At 42.2% G+C, this 23,182-nt stretch overlaps 1 protein-coding gene across 1 annotated transcript; it reads right to left on the bottom strand.

Annotated features, from left to right (window-relative positions):
- Window positions 1-1,913: 1,913 nt before the first annotated feature.
- On the bottom strand, window positions 1,914-20,859 carry mxra5a (matrix-remodelling associated 5a). The gene is made up of 7 exons (XM_022218886.2): window positions 19,583-20,859; window positions 19,350-19,479; window positions 17,179-17,569; window positions 13,128-17,066; window positions 10,052-10,967; window positions 7,160-7,486; window positions 1,914-5,503 (listed from the first exon to the last, which is right to left on the bottom strand). Exons 1-7 carry the CDS (start codon window positions 19,771-19,773, stop codon window positions 3,913-3,915), a joined length of 7,485 nt encoding a protein of 2,494 aa, XP_022074578.2. The 5' UTR covers window positions 19,774-20,859; the 3' UTR covers window positions 1,914-3,912.
- Window positions 20,860-23,182: the final 2,323 nt, after the last annotated feature.

The raw sequence follows: 23,182 nt of genomic DNA, 5'->3' as shown, positions 1-23,182 counted from the left end.
CAGTCAAAACACAGTTGCAACAGTAATCAGGAAGTATAGAAGCAGCACTGCAGTGACCATCCTCTTAAAGTGATGTCAAGAACAGTATGCTACTTGCAACATCTCGGTTGCTTTTTGATAAAAATTGCATGGTGAAACTTTGGAAACTCAAGAAAGTTATTTTCTAGCATCATATCCAACCAAATCACAACCAACACTTGTAAAACACTGGTTTCTTTCATGCTGAATAGGATTGAGGCTGTCATCAACGAATTCTTTGATTGATATCTTTTAATTTTTTTTTCTGGGATATAATTGTGCATTTTAGTGTTAAAATCCTCCATTTCAGCATTGAATGAACGCTGTCTTCATACACATAAGAGGTGTGTGTGCTCATTTTGGTTACTCGGATTAAAATACTGAATACTGGGAAGATGAAACACGGAATATTTGGTGAAGTGAAAGTACGAGTGCAGAACGCTGCTTGGAAATTCGAGCAGATTTGCTAAACCTACCACTAAATACCATCAAAACCACAGGATTTTGTGTCACCTTTTTTCAATTTAGTGGCTTATTTACAGAGACTGACGATGCCGTGATTTACTGTGAAGACAGCTCACTGTCAAAAACAAGTCATATCGCAAATGCACGCTCTCGGGCTGTTAAAAGTGGTAAATCTGAGCCCGATGAAAATGTTGTTGACATCACAGCAGCCTCAGAGGAAGAAAGGGGTTCAGCTCAGCACTGCTTTCATTACCGAGGAATCTCCACATCGTAACTGTGCTCTCATGCACTGCAAGAAAGGCGTCTTCGGATGGAGCAGTCCTTTTAAATTCAGTTTTCTCTGTTGCTCAGACATGAAGAGCCTTGATGTTCAGACGTATTGATCGCATTGCAGTACGACACAAACTCTCCACAGCATAAGCTCCCTCGTACAGTCTTTGATTGATCAATCAGCTGCAGCACCACATGTGTATCTCCACTCATTCACAGATCACAGTAGGTTTGCTTGCCGAGCTTCTCTTTATTTTGATGCATCGAGCAGAAGCCTTGATTACAACTAATCCCTGAAGTAGGGACTTCTTTTTCATTTTTCCATGATGTCGCTTTCTTTAGCAAACCTTCTTGAGACATCACAGATTGGCAGAGGACAGTAATAGAGCGTGTGATACAGCCTTTACCTGATTTTCAGAGGAAACTACGGCCGCACGTGAGCGAGAACAGGTGGGCACAAGATGTGTCTATACTCGAGGAAGTTCTGGGTCACAAACAGACACACAAAGAGGTCACGGCAAAGCAGTGTGAGCGATCTGATTCAGGCGTCTCCAGCCTCATGGGGAAAAACATGCATCACTGCAGCATAATCAGTTGTCAGGGTGGAAAATGTTGACTTCATCCGCAAGAAGAAAGCTGGAGAACATTTGGGTGGAAGTTTGATGAGGCAGCATAGAGTAACACTGGTTAACCCCGGCACTGTGATGACTGCCAGGCTGAACAGAGGGAGTCATAGACGCTGAGAGTTCTCAAAGTGTGACTCTTTCAGACTGAATCTGCTGAACTAATGGGGGATTTCCTAGTGGCTCCAGATGTTTCTTCTCTCAGGAAGATGAGACTGCGGCTGTGTTCCCAGAGCGCTGACTCCAAGTTTCTTGTCAAAGAGTGATGGTGACCTACTTCCTTCATCCAAAATGCAAAGATTTTTATCTGTGCTCTGCTCTCTAAGGCCAACTGAACTAAAACTACACTCAGCTTTTGGATAATCTCATGACAGAAAATCATATAAAGTCGCAAACTTGTGTGCATTTCCAGGATCTTTTTCTCAAATAGTGTGGAATTCATTCACAGTCGAAAACTCTCTTCAGTCATCATTTTCTTCAAACTTTCCCTCTCCTACCTCAGCAAAATAAATCAGCTTTTTTGTTTCCACTCTCGGCTTAGAAACAGGAGGAAATCTTTTATTAAAATATGGAAAACTATTATGCATCACAGTCTGTCAAAGACAAATAATTTACAAACGAGGACCTGTGTCAGCTCTTTGTAGGAGCAGATTTAAAGAAGCCACATGCTGCTGTGAGCCAGAAATATTCAATTACAGAAACAACTGACTCTTGTTATGGAAACACACAGAAATATGGACTTTTATGAAAGGCAAACGATTCCAACAGATCCAATTAGGAGTAAGAAAATAAGAGAAAATCATCCAAAAGACATCTTAGCAACATCATACATACTTTCCATCAATACTGCTATTAAATTAAACAATATTTCCTTGTTAGAAAATGAGAAGCTATGCAGATCATTTAATTGTTTGACATAATCTGTCACCAAAGCAAAGACATATACACAGCTGAGAGGCAAAGATGCTGAGGAATATGAAAATTGTGAAATTATTAGGTTTACAGCACACAGGTGATGCACTTTAGCTATTAGCAGGATGCTATAAAAAAGCTACAGAACACCATTTAAATTGAAACTGAACCGTAATCAATTAGGAAATGCGTACTTTTTGGTGTAAATAGCACCATCGTGTGGCTGGTGGTTTTAATGTGGGAACTGATGGAACAAAACATTGAATCGCACTGCCGGCTATTGTTGGAAAATTCAGTTTTATTCACTCTCCTCCTGCAACTTGGAAAAACCTGCAGAACAATTGAAAGCGTGACGCATTTTTTATTCGCTGAGCAGATGTTTAAGTTCATATCGTTTTTTAAAAAAAACTCCAGCTGCTCTTAAAGGCTGCTTTGAAAACTTATACCTGAAGGGACTCTGAGTGTAAATAAAGGCTGAATGCATGAATGAATGAATGAATGAATGAATTTATTTGACATTTTGGTCCTAACTCTCAAACTGTGAGACGTACAAGGAAACTGTCCCCACCGTGTAGGCCATACCCATTTTTCCTGCACATATTTTCCAGCATTTTGTAACACCTCTAAAGCTTCCTTAGATTGCACCAATGTTGCTAAATTACAAACTTGGATGTCTGTCTACCTCTCCACACCATATATCCTTTGTTATATGGCATCTTGCTAAAGGGGTGTGGCCTATGTGCTGAAATGTGGGGTCTGTGTGACAATCGGCGTGGTCTATGCACCGTGACAAAGAAATACATTCACACATGAACTCTGAATGACTGCACTTTGCTCCTGCGGCACCATATGTTTAAACAGCTGCACTCATTAGCCTGCCAAAAAATCAGAATGATTGCCCAGTAGTGTATTTTTACCTCTGGAACCTTTACGTTTCTGAAGAATATTTTTAAGCTTAAAAGTTTAAAGCATTGCACAGTTCTGAGGGAGGCCAGTACTCACTTGATAGTTTAAGTTTCGCTAAAATTAAATCAACTCCATCATTGGCTATTTGTTGTACAGAGAACTCACAGGGTTCCATAAGGTGATGCATAGAAGAGTAACTTGATTGGTTGTAGGTATTTTTCTACAATAGCAGGAATATAGAGACACTAATTTTTGTGTCCTGTTTCCCTGAGTCGCTTCAAAGATAAAGACGTTTAGAAATGTGTCCATATATATTATTTAAATATGGCTTTGTTATTGCATTTGGTGCAATTATTTACTAGTGCCATGACCTAGAGTGATGAGGTGCCAGAGACCTCCAGCACACAATTAGCAATTCTTTGGCAACTACAGCCAAAAAATCTAACTGCTCAAATAGCAAAATGGTTGAAATTTTTGTATAATTATATACAAATTGATTTAAAAAAAATAGTAAACCCTGGCACACGAAATATCATCAGATTGGCTTTTAAACAGCGCACTCTCAAAGCACCACTGTAAGTTTTAATCAACTCATTATTTCATCTTTGTGACAGCAGTTTTCTACTTCATTTTGAAATTAAAAACATGAGTTGCTTTTAATCAGGCAGTTGCTTGGGCATACAGTATGGCAAAGGACCATAATGAACAGTGAAATTTTTTAGAACACATTGAGAAATGTAGCTTTAGAGTCTATGCCAATGGCATTCCTGGCTGTGCATCGATAGATGCCAGCATCTCTTTGTGTCGGATTCTGGATGATGAGGGAACCTTGTGGATGGATGTATTTATTTCCAAAGAGGCGTGGCTGCCCACTAACAGTTAAGCGGGCTTTATCAGGTGTTTCCCATGCTACCTCCACTTTAGGGATCCCAGTTGCTACACAGTTTAACTGAACAGCAACGCCACGTTTCGCGTAAGTCACTGAGGGAGGACCGCTCGTAATTTGAGGTGGGTATGCAATCACAGTTACCGATACAGAAAGAAGAGAGCTGCCATACTCATTAGCAGCTCGGCAAACATAGACCCCCCTATCATACACTGATACCTGATGGATGGCAAGGGTCCCATTGGGTAGTATTGCATATCGTCCAGCTCTCTGTGGCCTGTTGAGGACAACCCCACTGGGTAGAGTCCATGCTAGTCTAAGGGGTTCACCACTGGCTTCACAGTGAAGCAACAGTTTTTCCCCATTCATGACGCTGACAGGAGAGTTGTATCTGTTGTTGATCTCTGCCTTTCTCCCTGGGGACAGTGTGATTGTACGCTCCACAAGTCCTCCAGAATTACGCCCCAGACAGCGGTACATACCAACCTCAGCAATAGAAGGGTTACTGATGATCAAAGAGCCATCAGGACGGTGGAAAAACTTCGAGAACCGAGCACCGCTGCGTAAAGGAGTACCGCTGGGTAAGATCCAAGTGATGTGAGGTAGTGTCGAGTCCTCTAAGGAGCAATTCAAAGTTATGGCATTCCCCACAGTCAGTGACAGGCTGTCTGTTTCGGAACCTCTAATTTGTGGCCTCTTGACAACCTCTTTCACATCGAAATTAACCACCAGCCTGACTTCCCCTCCTTCATTACGAGCGATACAAGCCAGTTGCCCTGAGTCTGTCGTCTTGGGTGACCGGATTTCCAAGGTACCATTCAAATGAACTGCCATCCTATTGCTGTAGTAAGGTGCAGGAAGGATTACATTTCCTGGAAGAACCCACATGATGCGAGGGGTGGGGGTTCCCTTTGCCATGCAATTCAAAAGCTTTAGCTGATCCTGGACTGCGGTCACCTTGATGGCATTGCCGGTTCCTCTTAAGCCATTGATCACTGGAGGTGTCACTAAGACCTCCAGCCTGGTGACTTTATGGTCTTGTCCTGCTCTGCTCCTAGCCATGCAAGTGTAGTTACCTCCATCAAAACGTTGGGCCTTCTGAACAACCAGTGTCCCATCATCCAGAATTTGGTATTTGTCTAATGCAGGTGAGATCACTTTATTTGTAGGAGAAATCCATGTGATGACAGGCAGTGGTTCACCTTTGGTGTTACATCTGAGTGTAACTGTCTCACCATAGAAAACCCTGACGGTCCGCTGGTCTTTACCTTGGATTTGTGGTGGGGAAGTTACGGCCTTTACTTTTACTCTGACCTTCATTTCATCTTTGCCAAGTTGGTTCTCCGCGTAACAAGTGTAGTCACCTTCTTCTGGCATGCCGACATCGTTGAAGTAAAGTGTTCCATTGTCAAACACCACATACCTGCATAAAATTCAAGCAGAAAATGGGATACTGATTGTTATGCTTTGATGAAACAGCATCTTCAAAGGATTTCTGCAGAGAATAATAAGTTACTATGAAAAACTGGGGTCTGTACTAATCTTCAAGGTTGACACAGATGTCAAGAAAGGTACTGGTATTTATTTCTCTATGGGCCTTTTGTTCTGTGATCACTCAGCTAAAATGAGTCAGAAAGAAACACGTAGAGAATAATAAGTTACTATGAAAAACTAGCAAAAAGTTCAAATTACATCTGTGTTCATGCTAGCTAGACAGTTCAAGTACTGTCATTCTAATGGGGTCCAACCAGGTATCAACTATATGGACTGCTATTAGAAATGACCAAATATATGCATCTCTCTTGGAGGTAGAGTTGTACTGGAGAGGACAGAGATCTAGCTAACGGTAATTATAAGTCAAGTAAGATCAGCAGGTCAGACTGAATTAGTTTGTTTTAACTGTTGAAACCACAAACTGTCCCTGCTCGACCTCCAAGTGGCAGTTTACACACCAATCCAGTGTATTTTATAACCAAATATGCAGCTATGTGGTCATAATGAGGGCTTGGGGTGGATCGGTATTAGGAAGTTCTACTGGAAAAACAACAAAGGGATGAATGCGAATAAGTAGGATTTCAATTGTGTGACCTGAACTTTGTTAAGTGGAAATTTATGCAGCATTGGCAATTGTGATTTGTTTTTATTTAGACATCACAGATATGTCTAATTTCTTCTGAAAGAAAGAATAAACAAAGCAATTGCAGATGAAAATAATAAAATGTAAAAGCAGGTCATGACGTTCTGTAGGGTCTGTACTAATCTTCAAGGTTGACACAGAAGTCAAGAAAGGTACTGGTATTTGTTTCTCTATGGGCCTTTTGTTCTGTGATCACTCAGCTAAAATGAGTCAGAAAGAAACACGTATGCCCAACCTCATTACTCTGACAAATGCTATTTACAGCATGTTCTATGTGTTGTAGCAGCTTTTGTATTGGAACAACAAATGGCAAAATGGTTTCTTAAAGTAGTTTCAATGGAGGTGAAGAGTCATTAATCTTAACATGATGTGCCGCTAAGGGAGTAGTTTCCAGTAAGTGAAGCCAGTTTTGATTTGATGAGGTAATGGCATATGAGAATTTGCAATGAATCTTTCAATGTCTTTATGGATTAATTGCAGACCTTTGTTAAATAAGACAAACTAACAAAGCTAACGACCTGTTTTTTTCCAGAAAGAATACGGGTGAAAATTAGAGAATGAGTCATTCTTTTGAATTACATTTTCAAGAGATAAGGTCATTCAGAAGAACAGAAATTTATCATCGGATCAATGTTGTTTTGCTGAACTGTACCCTGAAAAGTTCTGGATGAAGACTCCAGTAAAGACATTTGGAATTTTCACTCGCAACGACTTCACTGCTGGGTGGCTGGTCTCCAAAATGAATGGAAAAGCCACACTGACAACAAATTCAGAAATTTCCACACATGCTCTTCATGAATTCATTGTCATGACTAACAAAAATTTCTACAGAAAAATTGGTATCCAGGTAGGACAAAACAAGGCACATCAAGGAGCGCTGCCTTTTGGTTATAGCTTCAGTGGGTGAAGCATTTGTAAGTCAACATTGCTATGACTTCATACCTACGACTGCGCCCCACGCTGACACCATTTCTCTGTTTGACAGGGTTGACCATGGTGCCATCCGGCAGTGCCCAGCTGATCTCGGGGTTGGGGAGCCCAGAAGCCACACAGTCCACCTTCAGGTCCCCACCATACACCACCTCCTGCCTGGACCGCTGCTGCTTCTGTTCGATCTTGGCTGGTCTGGTCAACACATTGACACGAAGTGGAACGTAGTCGTCACCCATCTTGTTGCGTGCAACGCACAGGTAGTCACCGCTATCCTTGTTGGTCACAGGATGAACGGTTATCGAGCCATTGGGGAAAACCTTGATCCTGGGGTCAAAACTGGAAGAAAAAAAAAAACATAAGAAACAACAACATTCAAGGAACATCATTTATGCTGATTGAGGACAGTTGGGATTTATATACACACGTGGACAAAATTGTTGGTACCCCTCAGTTAAAGAAGGAAAAACCCACAATTCTCACTGAAATCACTTGAAACTCACAAAAGTAACAATAAATAAAAATTTATTGAAAATTAAATAATCAAAAACAGCCATTACTTTTGAATTGTTGATTAACATAATTATTTAAAAAAACAAACTAATGAAACAGGCCTGGACAAAAATGATGGTACCTCTATAAAAGATTGAAAACTATTTGACCAGAGTGACATGATTAACTCAGGTGTGTCATTTAATTGACATCACAGGTGTTTCCAAACTCATAATCAGTCAGTCTGCCTATTTAAAGGGAGACAAGTAGTCACCCTGCTGTTTGGTGAAAAGGTGTGTACCACACTGAACATGGACAACAGAAAGCGAAGGAGAGAATTGTCCCAGGACATCCGAAAAAAAATTATAGACAAACATCTTAAAGGTAAAGGCTATAAGACCATCTCTAAACAGCTTGAAGTTCCTGTGACAACAGTGGCTCATATTATTCAGAAGTTCAAGACCCACGGGACAGTAGCCAACCTCCCTGGACGTGGCCGCAAGAGGAAAATTGATGACAAATTGAAGAGACGGATCGTTGGAATTGTATCCAAAGAGCCCAGAGCAACCTCCAAAGAAATTAAAGGTGAACTCCAAGGCCAAGGTACATCAGTGTCAGATCGCACCATTCGTCGTTGTTTGAGCCAAAGTGGACTTCATGGGAGACGACCAAGGAGGACACCACTGCTGAAAAAAACTCATAAAAAAGCCAGACTGGAATTTGCAAAAATGCATGTTGACAAGCCACAAAGCTTCTGGGAGAATGTCCTTTGGACAGATGAGACCAAACTGGAGCTTTTTGGTAAGGCACATCAACTCTATGTTCATAGACTCAAAAACCAAGCATACGAAGAAAAGAACACTGTCCCTACGGTGAAACATGGAGGAGGCTCAGTAATGTTTTGGGGCTGCTTTGCTGCATCTGGCACAGGGTGTCTTGAAAGTGTGCAAGGTACGATGAAATCTGAAGACTATCAAGGCATTCTGGAGAGAAATGTGCTGCCTAGTGTCAGAAAGCTTGGTCTCAGTCGCAGGTCATGGGTCTTCCAACAGGACAACGATCCAAAACACACAGCCAAAAACAGCCAAGAATGGCTGAGAGAAAAGCGTTGGACTATTCTAAAGTGGCCTTCTATGAGCCCAGATCTGAATCCCATTGAACATATGTGGAAGGAGCTGAAACATGCCATTTGGAGAAGACACCCATCAAACCTGAGACAACTGGAGCTGTTTGCTCATGAGGAGTGGGCCAAAATACCTGTTGACAGCTGCAGAACGCTCATTGACAAATACAGAAATCGTTTAATTGCAGTGATTGCCTCAAAAGGTTGTGCAACAAAATATTAAGTTATGGGTACCATCATTTTTGTCCAGCCCTATTTCATTAGTTTGTTTTTTAAAATAATTATGTTAATCAACAATTCAAAAGTGATGGCTGATTTTGATTATTTAATTTTCAATACATTTTTATTTATTGTTACTTTTGTGAGTTTCAAGTGATTTCAGTGAGAATTGTGGGTTTTTCCTTCTTTAACTGAGGGGTACCAACAATTTTGTCCACGTGTGTACCCATCTTATATTGGGTGAGAGGAGGAGTACACCTTGAATTGGTCAACATAAAGCCAACACAAACAGATAAGACAACCACATTCAAACCTACAGGGTGACCCAAAAGTTTGGAAACAAATGAAAAGTATAATCCAAATAATATAATGTTATTTCAATAAATCAGTACCACAGATATATTCAGAAGAGTTACAGATTAGTGTAAAACAAACATATTTCGACATGTTCATGTTTGTTTTTTCTACAAAGTTGTGAACGTTTCCACCATCTGGTTACACTGGTATCTTCTGGAATGTATCTTCATTCATGCTTATGAAGGTTCCTCAAACTGGCCAGTCAATGTTGCCTCATAGTACTTTTGGATGTTTAAAAAATTAAAACTGTCAGATACTTTACCATTAAGAGTTTTGAAATCTGACACTGATGGCCTGCATTTTGAAGTTATGCTCCAGCATACCTGGACCTTATGTTCTATTAATTTTCTTCCCAGTTATTGCACTCGGCAAATACTATGCTTTTAAGTTGTTTTATTATGCTATAACAAAAATGGGTAAAATAAGAGTGAATTCATGCACCCCCAACTCAAATAGACACTGCAGTTAAACTTTGTTTCCAAACTTTTGGGTCACCCTGTACAGCCATTTTACAATTACCCAATAAATTACCATGCATATATTTAGACTGTGGGAGAATACCCAGAGAAAACCCACCCAGGCACAGGAAGAACCTACAAACTCTACAAAACAACGACCATCATATTCCAACCCAGGACTTTTATACTGTATGGCGAAAGTACAAATTACTACATTTATAAAACAAGAATTAGTTCATTTCACCATTTTCTCACCTGTACTGAGCATCCACCAGCTTCTTCAAAGGCGTCCTCCAGATGATTCGGGGCTCTGGCTCTCCTGTTGCCACACAGTTGAGAAGCAGCTTACTCCCATAGATCACATCTGTTCTCTGGGGAGACGAGGACGTGATACTGGCCTTGGCAGAAGACGGATTCCTCCTTATGCTTAGGATCACAGTTCTCCTGCTGGATGCCACTGTGTTACTTGCTGAGCACTCGTATCTTCCAGCATTTCTGGGGCCCAATCCACGTATGTAGAGGGTCCCATTGGGGAAAACAATGAGGTTCTGTCCAGTAACTAACTGGGAAGCAGTGAGCTGTACGCCATCAGGTGTGATCCAGCGAATGACCGGCTGAGGGGCACCCGTGGCAGTGCAGTGGATGTAGGTGGTGTCACCTTCTGGGAGCGATATGTTCTCATGCAGTGTCTGTTGAATCACCGGTGGCAACGCTGAGACGTAAAGACGTACTGAGACAGTGTCAGCTCCAGCTGCACTGCTGCCGATGCACTTGTAAATACCTCTGTCGGTGTAACTGGCTTGGCTGATTCGAAGGGTTCCGTTGTTCATGACAACCACATGCTGCTGAGAGGGAAAACCAACAGCGGCATCCATATGGACGAGGTTAGGAAGCACCCATGTTACTCTGGGCACAGGGTGTCCTTCAACTTTGCAATCCATATCGACTTTGCCACCAAGATGCACCGTGACATCTCGGTGCCGATGCTGGAGGATCCGAGGGTGCTGAGACAGGACCACAAGGTTGACCGCCATCTTGTCTGTGCCGTACTGGTTCTGGACTGTGCACAGGTACTGACCCGCATCCACGAGCTGTGTGTTCCTGATGATCAGTGTACCATTTGGGTGGACCTCAAACCTCTGGACCCTGGTGTTCTGAGTAATACTTGCCCCTGCACAAATGAAGAAACACAGGTCAAATTTAGCTGTCTTTTCTTAAACACAATTTAAAGGTAAGGTGACGACTGATAGTAGAAAAGAGCATAAATAGCATGTTACAGGTGAAATGGATGCAGTATTCATAGGGTGTACACAACACTGATGTGTGAATGCCATCAAAAATGTTCAGGAGAGTATTTAATTCTAACTGCCAAAACACATTCCGCATCCAGAATTAATACACATTCAGAAGGCTTTGCTATTTTTCATTACTTGCTTGTTTATCAGGGAGTGTGCTCCCAACACAGCTTTCAACAGGGAACCTGATTCTATTTAAACGCGGACAAAAGCAATGCAAATGCAATGTTTCCATCAACCTGCTGAACTCCTGGTAGGTTCTGGGCTTTTTATTCACCATGGCCTCATTTTTCACTGCAATATAAAGTCTTATACGTTTATGGGAACAGCACAGTCATGGCTTGGAGCAGAGAGAACTCAAAGATGTCTCTTGTGCAGTGTAGCATATTTATAATGACATGAATCATAGCAAAGGAAAAAATTCTTTTTTTTAAATTATTTACCAGGGAGTATTTTTTTTTTTTTACATTACTCTCCACATTAACTGCAGAAAGATATTTCCTCGTGTTGAATGTATCAACCAGCAATTTGCTCCTCTGTATGCTCTTTTTGATCAGTGCTACATTTATTTTATTAATCAAATATAGTTTAATATCTCACTAGTCTCTCTACTGGTTGCATCAGACTGAGTCATGGCTTCTCTGACAAACAGCTTAGTTTTAAATGCCGAATATAGAATCAAGTAATTTCAGTGAAATATCATGATTTAAGCTTGGATTTGGTTAATTTTCTTAACAGCACGGCACATTCCACATCAGTAGTTAAAACAGCTTCCGGCTCAGAGGCTTAAATATGAGAATTGTTCTGCTGGAATTTTCCATTCAAACAATTTAACAGGTCACAATTTACGTCCAGTGCCTTTACAGAAAGCAGTGTGCCAAAATGAATGCTCTGTCACGCCTTCAATTTGGGATAATTTTTTTAAAAAACTGACAATCAGCTTTTCCTGCCTTCAATTGTGTGTCTTTAACCATAGTTCAGCTGGCACAGTTGTGATTTTCCACAACTGTATTTTCCCCTTAAAGTAGAAAATGTCCAAAAATGTTGCCAGTTATTATAATAAAGAGTTTTTGGAAATAATTCCATTTTAAGCTTCAGTCTGGCAGAAGGATTCTGACTGCTGCCAAGTTTTAAATTTATCATCTACTCTTGTACAGCGATAACAAATGCTAAAGTGCTTTATGTAGATTATCCCCTTCGTACCATACAATAATAAATTGTCTGTATTTCTTATTGTTCTTCTCACTGACTGTGGATGTTTTTTAAAGCTGCATAAGCTATACACTAGACTTCAAGTCATCCCTTCAATTAATACTAAATCAGGCTGAAAAATAAATGAAAAGTTGTACTCATCATCTTCACTGATCTTGAAGATTACTTGTGTATGTATGTTGCACATTTGGCAGGTAATCCACTATTTGATATATTCTATGTATGACTGTTTCCATCCCAACATCTGTTTAAGTTGTACTGACATAATGTTAGTTATTTATACTATGTGCTGCTGTTGAAAAGTTTGGGATCGCCCAGACAATTTCATGTTTTCCATGAAGACTCACACTTTTATTCACGTGCCAACAAAATTGCACAAGGGTTTTCTAATCATCAGGTAGCCTTTCAACACACAATGTAGCATTAGAACACAGAAGTGATGGTTGTTGGAAATGGGCCTCTGTGCCTGTAAGTAGATAATCCATTAAAGATCAGCTGTTTCCAACTAGAATAGTCATTTACCACATTAACTAGAAAGTATTTCTGATAAATTTAATGTTTTCTTCATTGAAAAGAACTGCTTCTCTTTCAACAATAACGACATTTCTCAGCGACCCCAAACTTTTGAACAGTAGTGTATTGCTTCTCCAAAATAGAACAGATGTGGAAGCCTGCAGGTGTCAGCTGTATGCTGTTTTAATCTGCTGTCAAAAATATTTCAGGGTTCTCAGAAACTAATAAATAGCTCTATTCTGAATGTGATTCTTTGTACCTGACTTTCTATATGTACCTAAAGCTGAGTTATGAGGTTGAGTCATACACACCAGTAGCGACTTTAGTCCATGACAGGAAGGGTGTTGGCTCGCCTTGTGCCTCACAGGGAAGCTGAGAATCTGTTTCAGCTTTCACTGTGAAAGTCTGGAAATTGTTCTTGGTTATCCTTGGCTTCACTCTTGGAATAGATTCTCTTCCATGTAGCTGGTCCTCCCTGGATGCATCCTGAGTCCTTGTTAGCAATCTGTCTCTGGATGGATTCGATGTAGAGACTGTTGGGGCAGGGGTGGGTGTCTGCTCAACTACATACCTGCTGGGAAGTTCTGTAGCTGGGAAAGTTAGACTTTGGCTGGTTCGTTCGTGGTCAGGTGACTGGATTGTAGGAGGGAGGTCGGATGTTCGCCTGGGCTCTGACGTGGTGGTGGGCTTTACTTGGTCTTGACTGCGGGTGACTATAATCCCGGGAGCCTCCTGGGTGGTGGCTCTTAGTGATAGGTTTGTTTTGGGTTGTGTCGAAGATGTTCCAAGTCGTGTGACATGTGGTAAGACTCGAGGTGGCATTAAAACATCGGGACTTGATGACACAGCAGAGGGAGGTGTTGTTTTTGTGGCATCTGTGGCAAGAGCATCAACCTCTACCTCATAGTCACCGCTTGTGGTTTCATTTTGACTGGAGTCATGATACAACTTTTCAGGTATTGTAGGTGGTTTTGTTGTAATCTTTTCCATCGCAGAATAATCCAACGTGCTTGGAATCAGAATTAATTCACTTGTAGTGTATGCAGAAGTTGTCGTGATTGTGTTCTCAGGGAAAGAAGCAGCTGATGGAGATGGCAGTGGTGAGAAATCTATCCCAGACTCGTTCAAAGGCGTCTTTCCATCTTTTTCAGTAGGTGTGTATTGATGGCTTGATTGCTGCTCCTCAGCATGTGTTTGCACTTGTGTTATAATGTGAAACCCACCAAAAGCATTGTCAGATTGTGATCCAAAATGTGTCTCTTCTGGTTTGACAGGTGGAAGACCTCCAAACCTCTGCTGCACGGTGGATGTGAGCATGTCGAAGCGCTCTGGAGGAGATGCACTTTCTGAAAGGGCTGTTTGAGAACTTGTCTTTCCGTGACCCATTCCTGGAGAGGCTGCTGGAAATGATGGTGCCGCTGATGTGCTCTCAAGTTGTGGTTTGGCTGCGGGTAGATGGCTGTCCTTCGTTTCGGATGGAGAAGCTGGTAGTGAGTTGGGTTTGGTGGCTGCCTCATGGTCATGCCTGGAGGCTGTGCTGTCTTTATGACTCAGACTGCCTGACGACACTGCTTGGCTGCCAGAGAACAGAACAGCGGTGCTGAAATCGACTCTTGTAACTTCTGATGGTTGTATTTTTTGCTGTGTGGAGGTGGTGGTCTTCACTGTGGTTGGGGGAGCATTTGAAGGTGTGGTGGCAGTAAAGTGGTTAAGTTTATTCAGCTTTTGTTTCCTTCTGTTTGGCCTTCTCTTCCGACCACCATTCCTTCTCTTGGAGTTGGGTTGTCGGAGGCGGGATTCCCTGTCAGACCCTCCCACAGTATTGGGCACAAGTCTAGTTGCAGGGGATGCTGTCGTGAGCATATCTTTAGGCTGCAATTCACTAATTGTTGTCTCCTTCGACTGAGTATTGAACTGTGATGCTGTTGTAGTCTCACTAAGATATTTTCCATTTTCTTCTTGGCTTGTGACAGATTCATTTGGGTTGACTGAAGAGATAATTTGACTTCCCCTCATAAAGGTTTCTCTGTCATTATTTGAGCTGGCAGCGGAGTTCAGTCTATCTGCATTCTCACTACTCTCCGATGCCTTGGACCAATCAGCTGTTTTGTCTCTGTCAACATCTGTCTTTGTGCTACGGTTCTCTTGTAGAGAAAATGTACCGCCGCTGCCTGCAATGTTTGGGCTCGCCTGCCAGAAAGTGACAGCGTGTAGGGGAACAGATGTGGTCTGTGGGAGGAAAAATACACTGTTTGAACTTGTGTGCAAGTCCAAGTTTGTATCATGGGCTGTGTGCTGTACACTGAATGTGTTCTGTGTTGTGTAGGGCTCTGTTGTGGCGTGTATGCTGTGTGTGTACTGACTGATTGAAGTCATAGGCGTCACATGTGTGTCTTTCCCTTGTGTAGTATGTTTATTAGCTTGGATTTGTGTATGCTGCATAGGAGCATGTGCTGTTGTATAGTAATCCTGCCCTCCTTTTTCCTGCACACCATCTGATGACCCTTCAATAGTTTCTTGTGACAGAGTTGTCTGCTGTGTCGCTTGAGTCTCTGTTGTGTACTGAACTGGGAGTGGTGTCACGGTATTCGGAGTATTTCTGTCTCTAATCTTAGCCAAAATATCAGCCCATTTCTCTGGGTCTATTTTGCTTTTTGACATATTAATCCTCCTTCTGTTGTCAACTGCAACCTTCCTGTCCTCAACATGTGATCCTGTAGGTTTCCGAAGCACCGGCGGCCTTCGCCACATGCTCCTGGATGGATGCATGCCCCTCCTGCCAGGAGCCACACCTATCGGGATTCTCCTTCTTACAGGATCCAGGCGGCTCACTGGAGGAACTTCCTGAGTCACCTCTATGTCCCCTGATGCCTCCTCTGTATCCTCTGTAGGAACTTTAATCTGTGTGTTGACCCCTGAGGCTGATTGAGGTCTTGCTGGAAACCTCCTCAAAGGTCTTATGAGCCCTGTCCGCCTGACAACAGTGATTTTAGTAGCCAGTGTATCCACACCATGCTGATTAATAGCAATGCATTTATAATAGCCACTGTCTAATAACTGAGTCTGTGGGATATGTAGCGTGCCATTTGAATAGACCAAAGCTCTGGAAGAGTTGGCTTGAAAACTAACTGTGTTACTGTTGGGTAGGATCCAGTTAATTTCAGCATCAGGGGAGCCAGATGCCACACAAGGCAGGGAAACAGAGTTGCCTGCAAATCCCTCAATGGGTGCAATTGATGTGTCCTCCCCTGGGGGAGGACTGGAGGATTCCTGCACCGTCAGATGGAAGGGCAAGACAGCAAAGTCTCCGTGAACCCTTGTGATGCAGTAGTAAATCCCTGCATCTGTGTGGTGGACAGCTTTAATAACCAGCCTTCCGTCACTGGACACAGACATGCTGTTGTCTGGACGGCTGTACGGTGCCGTCACTTTGGAGCCGCCTGGCAGCATCCACTGTATAACCGGTTGGCCAGAACTGTGCATGTTACAGTACATTTGGCTTGGTTTCCCCAGGATAGCACTCAATACTTTGTGAGTCGTGTTTGTTGACTCGATCATGACCCACGTCCTCCTCTGCCTCTGCACCAGCTCTGTCTCCACTGTCTCTGAGAAGTCTGTGCTCAGAATCAGTTTTACCATCTTGGCTGATGACTGAAGTCTGTTCAGCTGAATGTCTACAGATGTCTGCATCAGCCACGCTGGTTGGGCCATCATGTTCACTTTAACACCGGTGTAGTAGAGCGCGTCCCTCTCAGAGTCCTGTCTGTACACATAGGTCGGGTGAGGATCTTTACTAAGCATAATTCCTCTTTGTAAGTGGGCTGGGACGCTGCTGTAGTATGCGATTAGCCTCCACAGTTGCTCATATTTCTCCCTGTCAACAGCACAGTCAAGATCCACTGACAATGTGATGTTGGAGGCCAAATGGAGCTGGTTGACCTGCTCCCAGCTGATCTTGCTAAGCTCTCTTGGCTCACCGATGCTGCACTCCAGATCCACCTGGTTTCCATGTTCATCAGATAAGGCCAAGGAGACATTGCCAAAAGGTTCCTTGAAGTCTTCTCGAGGCAAAACCTCACTCTCAACACTCTCAGGTGGTGCTGTTCTGTGAGGAGAGCTGATGATGGGGCCGCTGCACACCAGGTTCTCCAAAACATGGACTTCTTTTTGCTGTAGATGTCTGGGAGAAGAGCACACAGGACACAGCTGGCCACCAGGAAGGGCTCGGTCCTTCTTGCATTTCAAGACCCCTAGAGCAAAAGAAAGAAGAAACTGTTGTCAATTAAAACCCAAAGATTCTTGAATTCTTTGCTATGAATGTTCTAGCGTCTGAAGTCCGTTCATGAACTTTAATAGTCTGACCTGGAGATGTTTTGTCCCAGTAATGGAGCCACCTCATGTTGCAGTCACAGGTCCACGGGTTTCCATGGAGGTACAGGTTCTCCAGCTGAGGCATGGTGGCCACCAGTCTGGAGGGCAGAGATGTCAGTCCATTGTCTGACAGGTAGAGGTGCTTCAGCGTGGAGACGTGGAAGTGGCCCATGAGTGTGAAGGTGGTGAAGGTGGCCGGGTGCAGCTGCTGAAGCCGGTTGCCCTCGAGCTGCAACAGCCGCAGGGAGGTGAGGCCATGGAAGGAGTCGGGGTGGATGAACTCCAGTCGGTTGTGATCCAGATGTAACCTGGCCAAAGACCACAGACCCTGGAGGGTGTGTCTGTTGATCTCCTTCAGCTTGTTGTAGCTCAGCTTCAACATCTAACCCAATTAGAGACAAAAAGAAATCACAACATGATAAACCCTAACACACCCAATCACACTCTATAAAGTAATTTAAGATGCATGCATGGCTGAAAAACAAATATTTTAATTTACTGATTTCGATAAACCTCGAAGTTCCAAACATGATTTTGATGGGTTGTGATAAGATAATAATTTTGGTAATTCATCCATCCATTCTCTATACACCGCTTTATCCTCACTAGGGTTGCGGGGGGTGCTGGAGTCTATCCCAGCTGACTCAGGGGAAGGCAGGAGACACCATGGAGAGGTCACCAGTCTGTCGCAGGGTTCCATACATAGACGAACAATCACACACACATTCACACCTACGGGCAATTTAGAGTAATCAGTTAACCTCAGCATATTTTTGGACTGCGGGAGGAAGTACCCGGAGAAAACCCACACATGCACAGGGAGAACATGCAAACTCTATGCAGAAAGATCCCAGGCCCAGGCCAGGACGTAAACCAGTGATGTTCTTGCTGCAAGGCGAAAGTGCTAACCACTACCCCACTGTGCAGCCCTTATTTTGGTAATTGTCTCAGCTTAATATTCTATGCAATTTAAACTCAAATTTATGCATTAATCGCTTTGAAACTGAATTCAGTTTGAGGTAACTTCATGAAATTAGTTTGGAAACTTTATTTTTCTTCACCATAAATCTTGTTTTTATGCCACCAATAAACTAATAACTTTCTGTAATACCTTTGATTGTGGCGGTAAATTAAATTCCCCTAACTCAGTTCAGTTTGTTGGTTCAACACAATCTCAGAAGAAGTTCTCAAAATGAAAAGAAATCTATGCAATTTGTTGCATTTATTTGTTCGCTTAGCCTAAACATTAATTTTTCATGGTGCACAGACATTCATTTGAAATTTAAGACCTTCAATTTACCTGAGACACAAAAAAATATTCAGTGACAGAAAATTGCTGTTTAATGAAATGACGCAGCCATATGTCATTCAAATCAAACTTTGTATGGAGGAGCAGTGAAGGGAAAACTCATGTATAAGACATAGAAAACATTAAAGTTTCAAGTGAAAACCTAGTTTGATGGATAATATTGTGTCAAGTAATTTGGTGTACTATTTATCTATTACATTCAGTACAGTGCTAAAGCTGTTATTAAAGTTATTAAAGTTGTGTCAAGGCCAGGGATCTTTATAAATGTTCCTTTTTCGATTCCCATTTCATTCACATTATAATTGAAGAATATTTTGTCCCTTTTAGAATTGAGTTCAGGGTTTAAGGTTTATTTTCAGCTTTTTTAACTATAAAAATGAAAAAAGGTGAAGTAAAAGAATGCATGAGCAAAAACAAGGAAGAAACAAAACAAAAACTGGGCTATTTTTTTCTTAGAAACTGTTAAGTTGAAGGACACAGAATTAAATCTATAGGGGGATAAAGGTCTTGAACATGTTTTTGGAATATGTACTGTAGGTATATGTATACACTGGAGATGCCACAGGGATATTGCATGTAATGTAATGCAAATCCAAACTATTGTTGAAAAGTTTGGGGTCACTCAGAAATGTCCTCACTTAGACAAAAAAGAATCAGACCTTAAATGACTCAGAAGTACAGTCTAGACATTGTTAATGTGGAAATAGCTGATTTTTTAATGGAATATCAAGGGTACAAAGGCCCATTTCCAGCAACCATCACTCCTGAAATTACCTTTGCAAGTCATACTCAGATCTGAGATACCTTCACCCGTCTTTCAGTATTTTCATTCATACATTCACTCAGTGTGTACCTGAAGTGAAGTGAGGTCTCTGAATGCCCCATCAGGCAGGATGTGGATGTCATTTCCGTGCACCATCAGCAGCTCCAGTTTACTCAGACCAGCCAGTGTTTTGTCTGTGATCTCATGAATGCTGTTGAACCTGAAACACCAAAACCATAGTGGCAATTAAAAACATTAAACCCCAAAAATTAAAGCCCTTCAGCTGCATTAAGTCAATGGTGAGGATCCCAAAACGGACTGACCCCAGGTTCATGCGCTCCACATGTCTGGGTACAGCAGCAGGGATGGCGGGGAGGGAGCGGAAGGTGCAGTGGAGCTCGGTGGGCTGAGGGCAGGAGCAGGGACGGGGGCAGGGGGCCGGAGCGACGGGAGGCAACAGTGTCAGCACCAGCAGGGTCTGGAGGACGCACAGGGCCGGTGGGTCCATCTTCATTTGCAGTCACGGCAGCTGCTTGTGACGTAACTACAATCGCAGCATGTTACCAACACTGATACCGTTCTTCTCCCTCTTATTTAGTTCATAGATTCCACGTTTTACGCATCAAAATACACTTCTGCGAAAGAAAAAAGAGAGAGGAAGAAGGAATAAATCGTTTTAAGATGTCAGATATAATTGGTTAGAGGTAAATTTCATTTACTGTAAAAGCTGACCCGACTTTGGCTCAAGTTTCCTGAGTGGCTCTGCCTCCATCGCCGCTTGAATGGATGAGCTCCGGTAAATTACGCACGTTGCGCTCAAAATGGGGGTTTCAGCCAAAGTGCTTTCTAAATATTTTATAAACTTCAGCTCAAGTTATTGTTATAAAAAATGCACACTCTTACCTCAAAACCTTGATAGCCTCTCTCTGGGGAGCTTCTCATATTCCATTTTAACATGGGATAAAGCAAGAAACCGCAAAGTTGGTGTACAAACAGAACGAAAAGTGACGATGGGACTTAAATTTGCTCTTACAAATTGTGAAAAAGCGGAGAAAGCAGACCACAAACACAGACTGAAATGCAAAATCCTGAGGAGAAAAAAAAAGAAGAAGAAGTTTGGGTCTAACCCCTAAGTGCCAGTGTGCGCTGAGGAGCTCCAGAAAGGAATGGAGTGAAAGAGTCGCTGCAGCGCGCAACGCTGAGACTCAACAGGAGGAGTCTTCTGGAGGAGACAGAGGAGGATGGAGGAGGCTTCAGTAGAGGGTCCTGACTAAGAATATGATACTGTAGTGCATGCAGCCAAACACATTCTTATGCTTATGAGTGTAAGATTATTAGGTTAGTGTTGCTGGGATATACTTAGTGAGTCATAATGAAACTGAAAAATACTGTACACAGTAACACAAAATGAGAGGAAGAAATGTAACGAACTGAAGTGTTTAAGGCCCTGAGCTGAGTGATGAGCTCTCTTTCTGCCCTTATTATGACCTTATTCTGATATTGACCTGCACAGGATGCACAATATGTGGAGTTTCTCCATAGACTGGCATGTTACACTGCAAAAAAAAATCTGTAATTTCCACACTTTTCCTTCACAATTTCCTCTGTATTATTTGAAATACACGAAACACTAATAAAATAACAAAAGAGGCTGTGAATTTACCTATCCTGTAACTGTAAATAACCATTCATTCATATTTTTCTACAACGGGTTTTTTTTACATAAAAAAATTGCATAAATAAATTTGCATTTCCTTTAAACTCAGTGTCAATTTCAAGTTTAAAACTGTAAATGCATTTCTAAAATCGGAAACAATTACATAGATGTAATTATAAAGGTTTTCACAACAAAAATGTCGAATGAATGTGTATTCGGCAAGAATTTAAGCACAGATAGTCTGTGAAAATCCAGTTATCATCAAACCTTCTACTGTCATTTATGGCCATTATATATTAGTTCATTTATTGTTTGTGCACATGTAACTATATTTTATTAAACATTAAAAAGACAAAATAAAGCATGTATTTTGCAGTATTTTCTGGGGAAAAATATATACATATATATTCCCAATTAATGTATTGAAGGTGTTGGATGCCCAGATGCCCAAACTGATTTCACCATTCCCTGCCAAAGTGTCACAGCCGACTCTGATTCCTGAAATGGAGTTCAACGTAACACAGACTCATATAATTATTCAGATTATATTTTTTTGGCTAAGTGGGAGATGTGAGGGTCCGAAAAGTGGCTGCCGTCTCTGGGATATACTGCTCTTTCCCCACAACGCCAAATGCAGTATTTGGTCAAAATTATGTTTCCGTTTGAATCAGACTTTTTTAAATTAGCAATAAATATAATCCAGAGCTTTAAAGGAAAGTGCAACATCTATGAATTCTGGTGTCATCAGTGAATTCAAGTTGAGTTTGTGTGAAGCAGCCGGCACATGGTTCTCTCCTGGGAACCAGTGGATTGCTTTTCTGGGTTAGAGGCAAGTTGCCACATAAGGCAAAGGAGTTTAAGACCCTGTTCACAAATGACAGGAAAATAGAGTGTGAGATGAACCTTTATGGTGAAGAGAATCTACATTCCAGCCCTTACCTATGGTTACAAGCTCTGGATAGTGAAAAAAAGAATGCTTACAGAAGCGAGTAAAAAAAAGTTTCCTCAGTAGGATGGCTGGGCTCAGCTGGGACATCCAGAAGAAGTTTATAGAAAGGTCAGCGTTACTTTACGTTAAAAGGAGCCAGCTGAGGTGGTTCGGGCATCTGATTACAGAACCTCCTGGGCACCTTTCTTTGGAAGTTTTTGGGCACACCCAACTCCGAACAGACCCTGGGGGAGTCCAGAACTCACTGAAGGGATTACACATGTTCTGGCCTTGGAATGCCTTTAGATTGCCCAGGAGGTTTTAGAAAATGTTGCTGGGGAAAGAGATGTCTGGAATGCCTGTTGCAACCATGACCCCTCCCTGGATAAATGGAACAAAAACAGCAGCAGTTAAGTACTTTCAGGATGGAGAGGAGAAAAGCTACCCAACTCTTAAGCTAAACTCATGCAAGAAATTGCTAGCTTAGCAAATCTTAGCAGCACTTCCCATCCTAAACGTCATTCATTATAGGTGTAAACCCATGTGCACCGACTTTTGTCCTTTGCGCATTCTGTTCATTTGCACATTTCTATATCACTCTTGTATATTCTGTAGATTTTTTCAGTATACTTTTTCTATTTTTTTAATCTTTTTATTGTACCAGCACTTTACATTCTAATATCTTGTGTTGTCTTACTGTTTGCCCCTTTATTGACTATCCATGCTAGCCTAGCCACGCTAGACCCATGTTCTGAAAGCGCAAGGGTCTAGGGCCGTTCGACAGGGAGGGAGGCGGGCTAAAAGGTTGTCTTTCAAATCACTCTGCAGCAGTTGGGTAGGTATACAACCAATCAGCGCAACGAATAGGCTTACGTCGTTCCTAGAGCGCCGGCGGATTGTGGCTAAGTCCCATTAGCTTCCCAACCAGCGGAGCCAACTGGTATATTAAGGATTTGCCATATCCCGTCGGCATAAGTCCCAATACGTCTTTCTTCTCAATGAAACACTTAAGTGCCATCCTTTGTTTATCTTTCAAGTTGAATTGTAGCTTCAAATCTTTAAGGGCTGTGGCCAAAGCTGAGTCGAAAGATAACTGTTTATTGTGCGCCAGTTGTTTCTGTCAGAATCGTCGCGCCTCTGTCGTCACTTAGTTACGCCCGCCTTCTGACTCTACACTTCATGGTGATTGGTCCGGCCAGTTTTAGGAGAATCCAGCCTCGAGCCTTGTGGAGGGTAACTGGACCCACCCTGGCAGAGAATTAAATTCGTTGCCGTGGGTTGTCTAGCGCGGCTAGGCTATATCCATGCTGCTGTAACAACTGAATTTCCATCCAGGGA

The sequence above is a fragment of the Acanthochromis polyacanthus genome, chromosome 22, assembly GCF_021347895.1.
Source record: "Acanthochromis polyacanthus isolate Apoly-LR-REF ecotype Palm Island chromosome 22, KAUST_Apoly_ChrSc, whole genome shotgun sequence".
In the NCBI taxonomy this organism is placed as follows: Eukaryota; Metazoa; Chordata; class Actinopteri; family Pomacentridae; genus Acanthochromis; species Acanthochromis polyacanthus.
The sequence above is the reverse complement of the archived record's forward strand: the minus strand, read 5'-3'. Positions and strand labels throughout refer to the sequence as shown.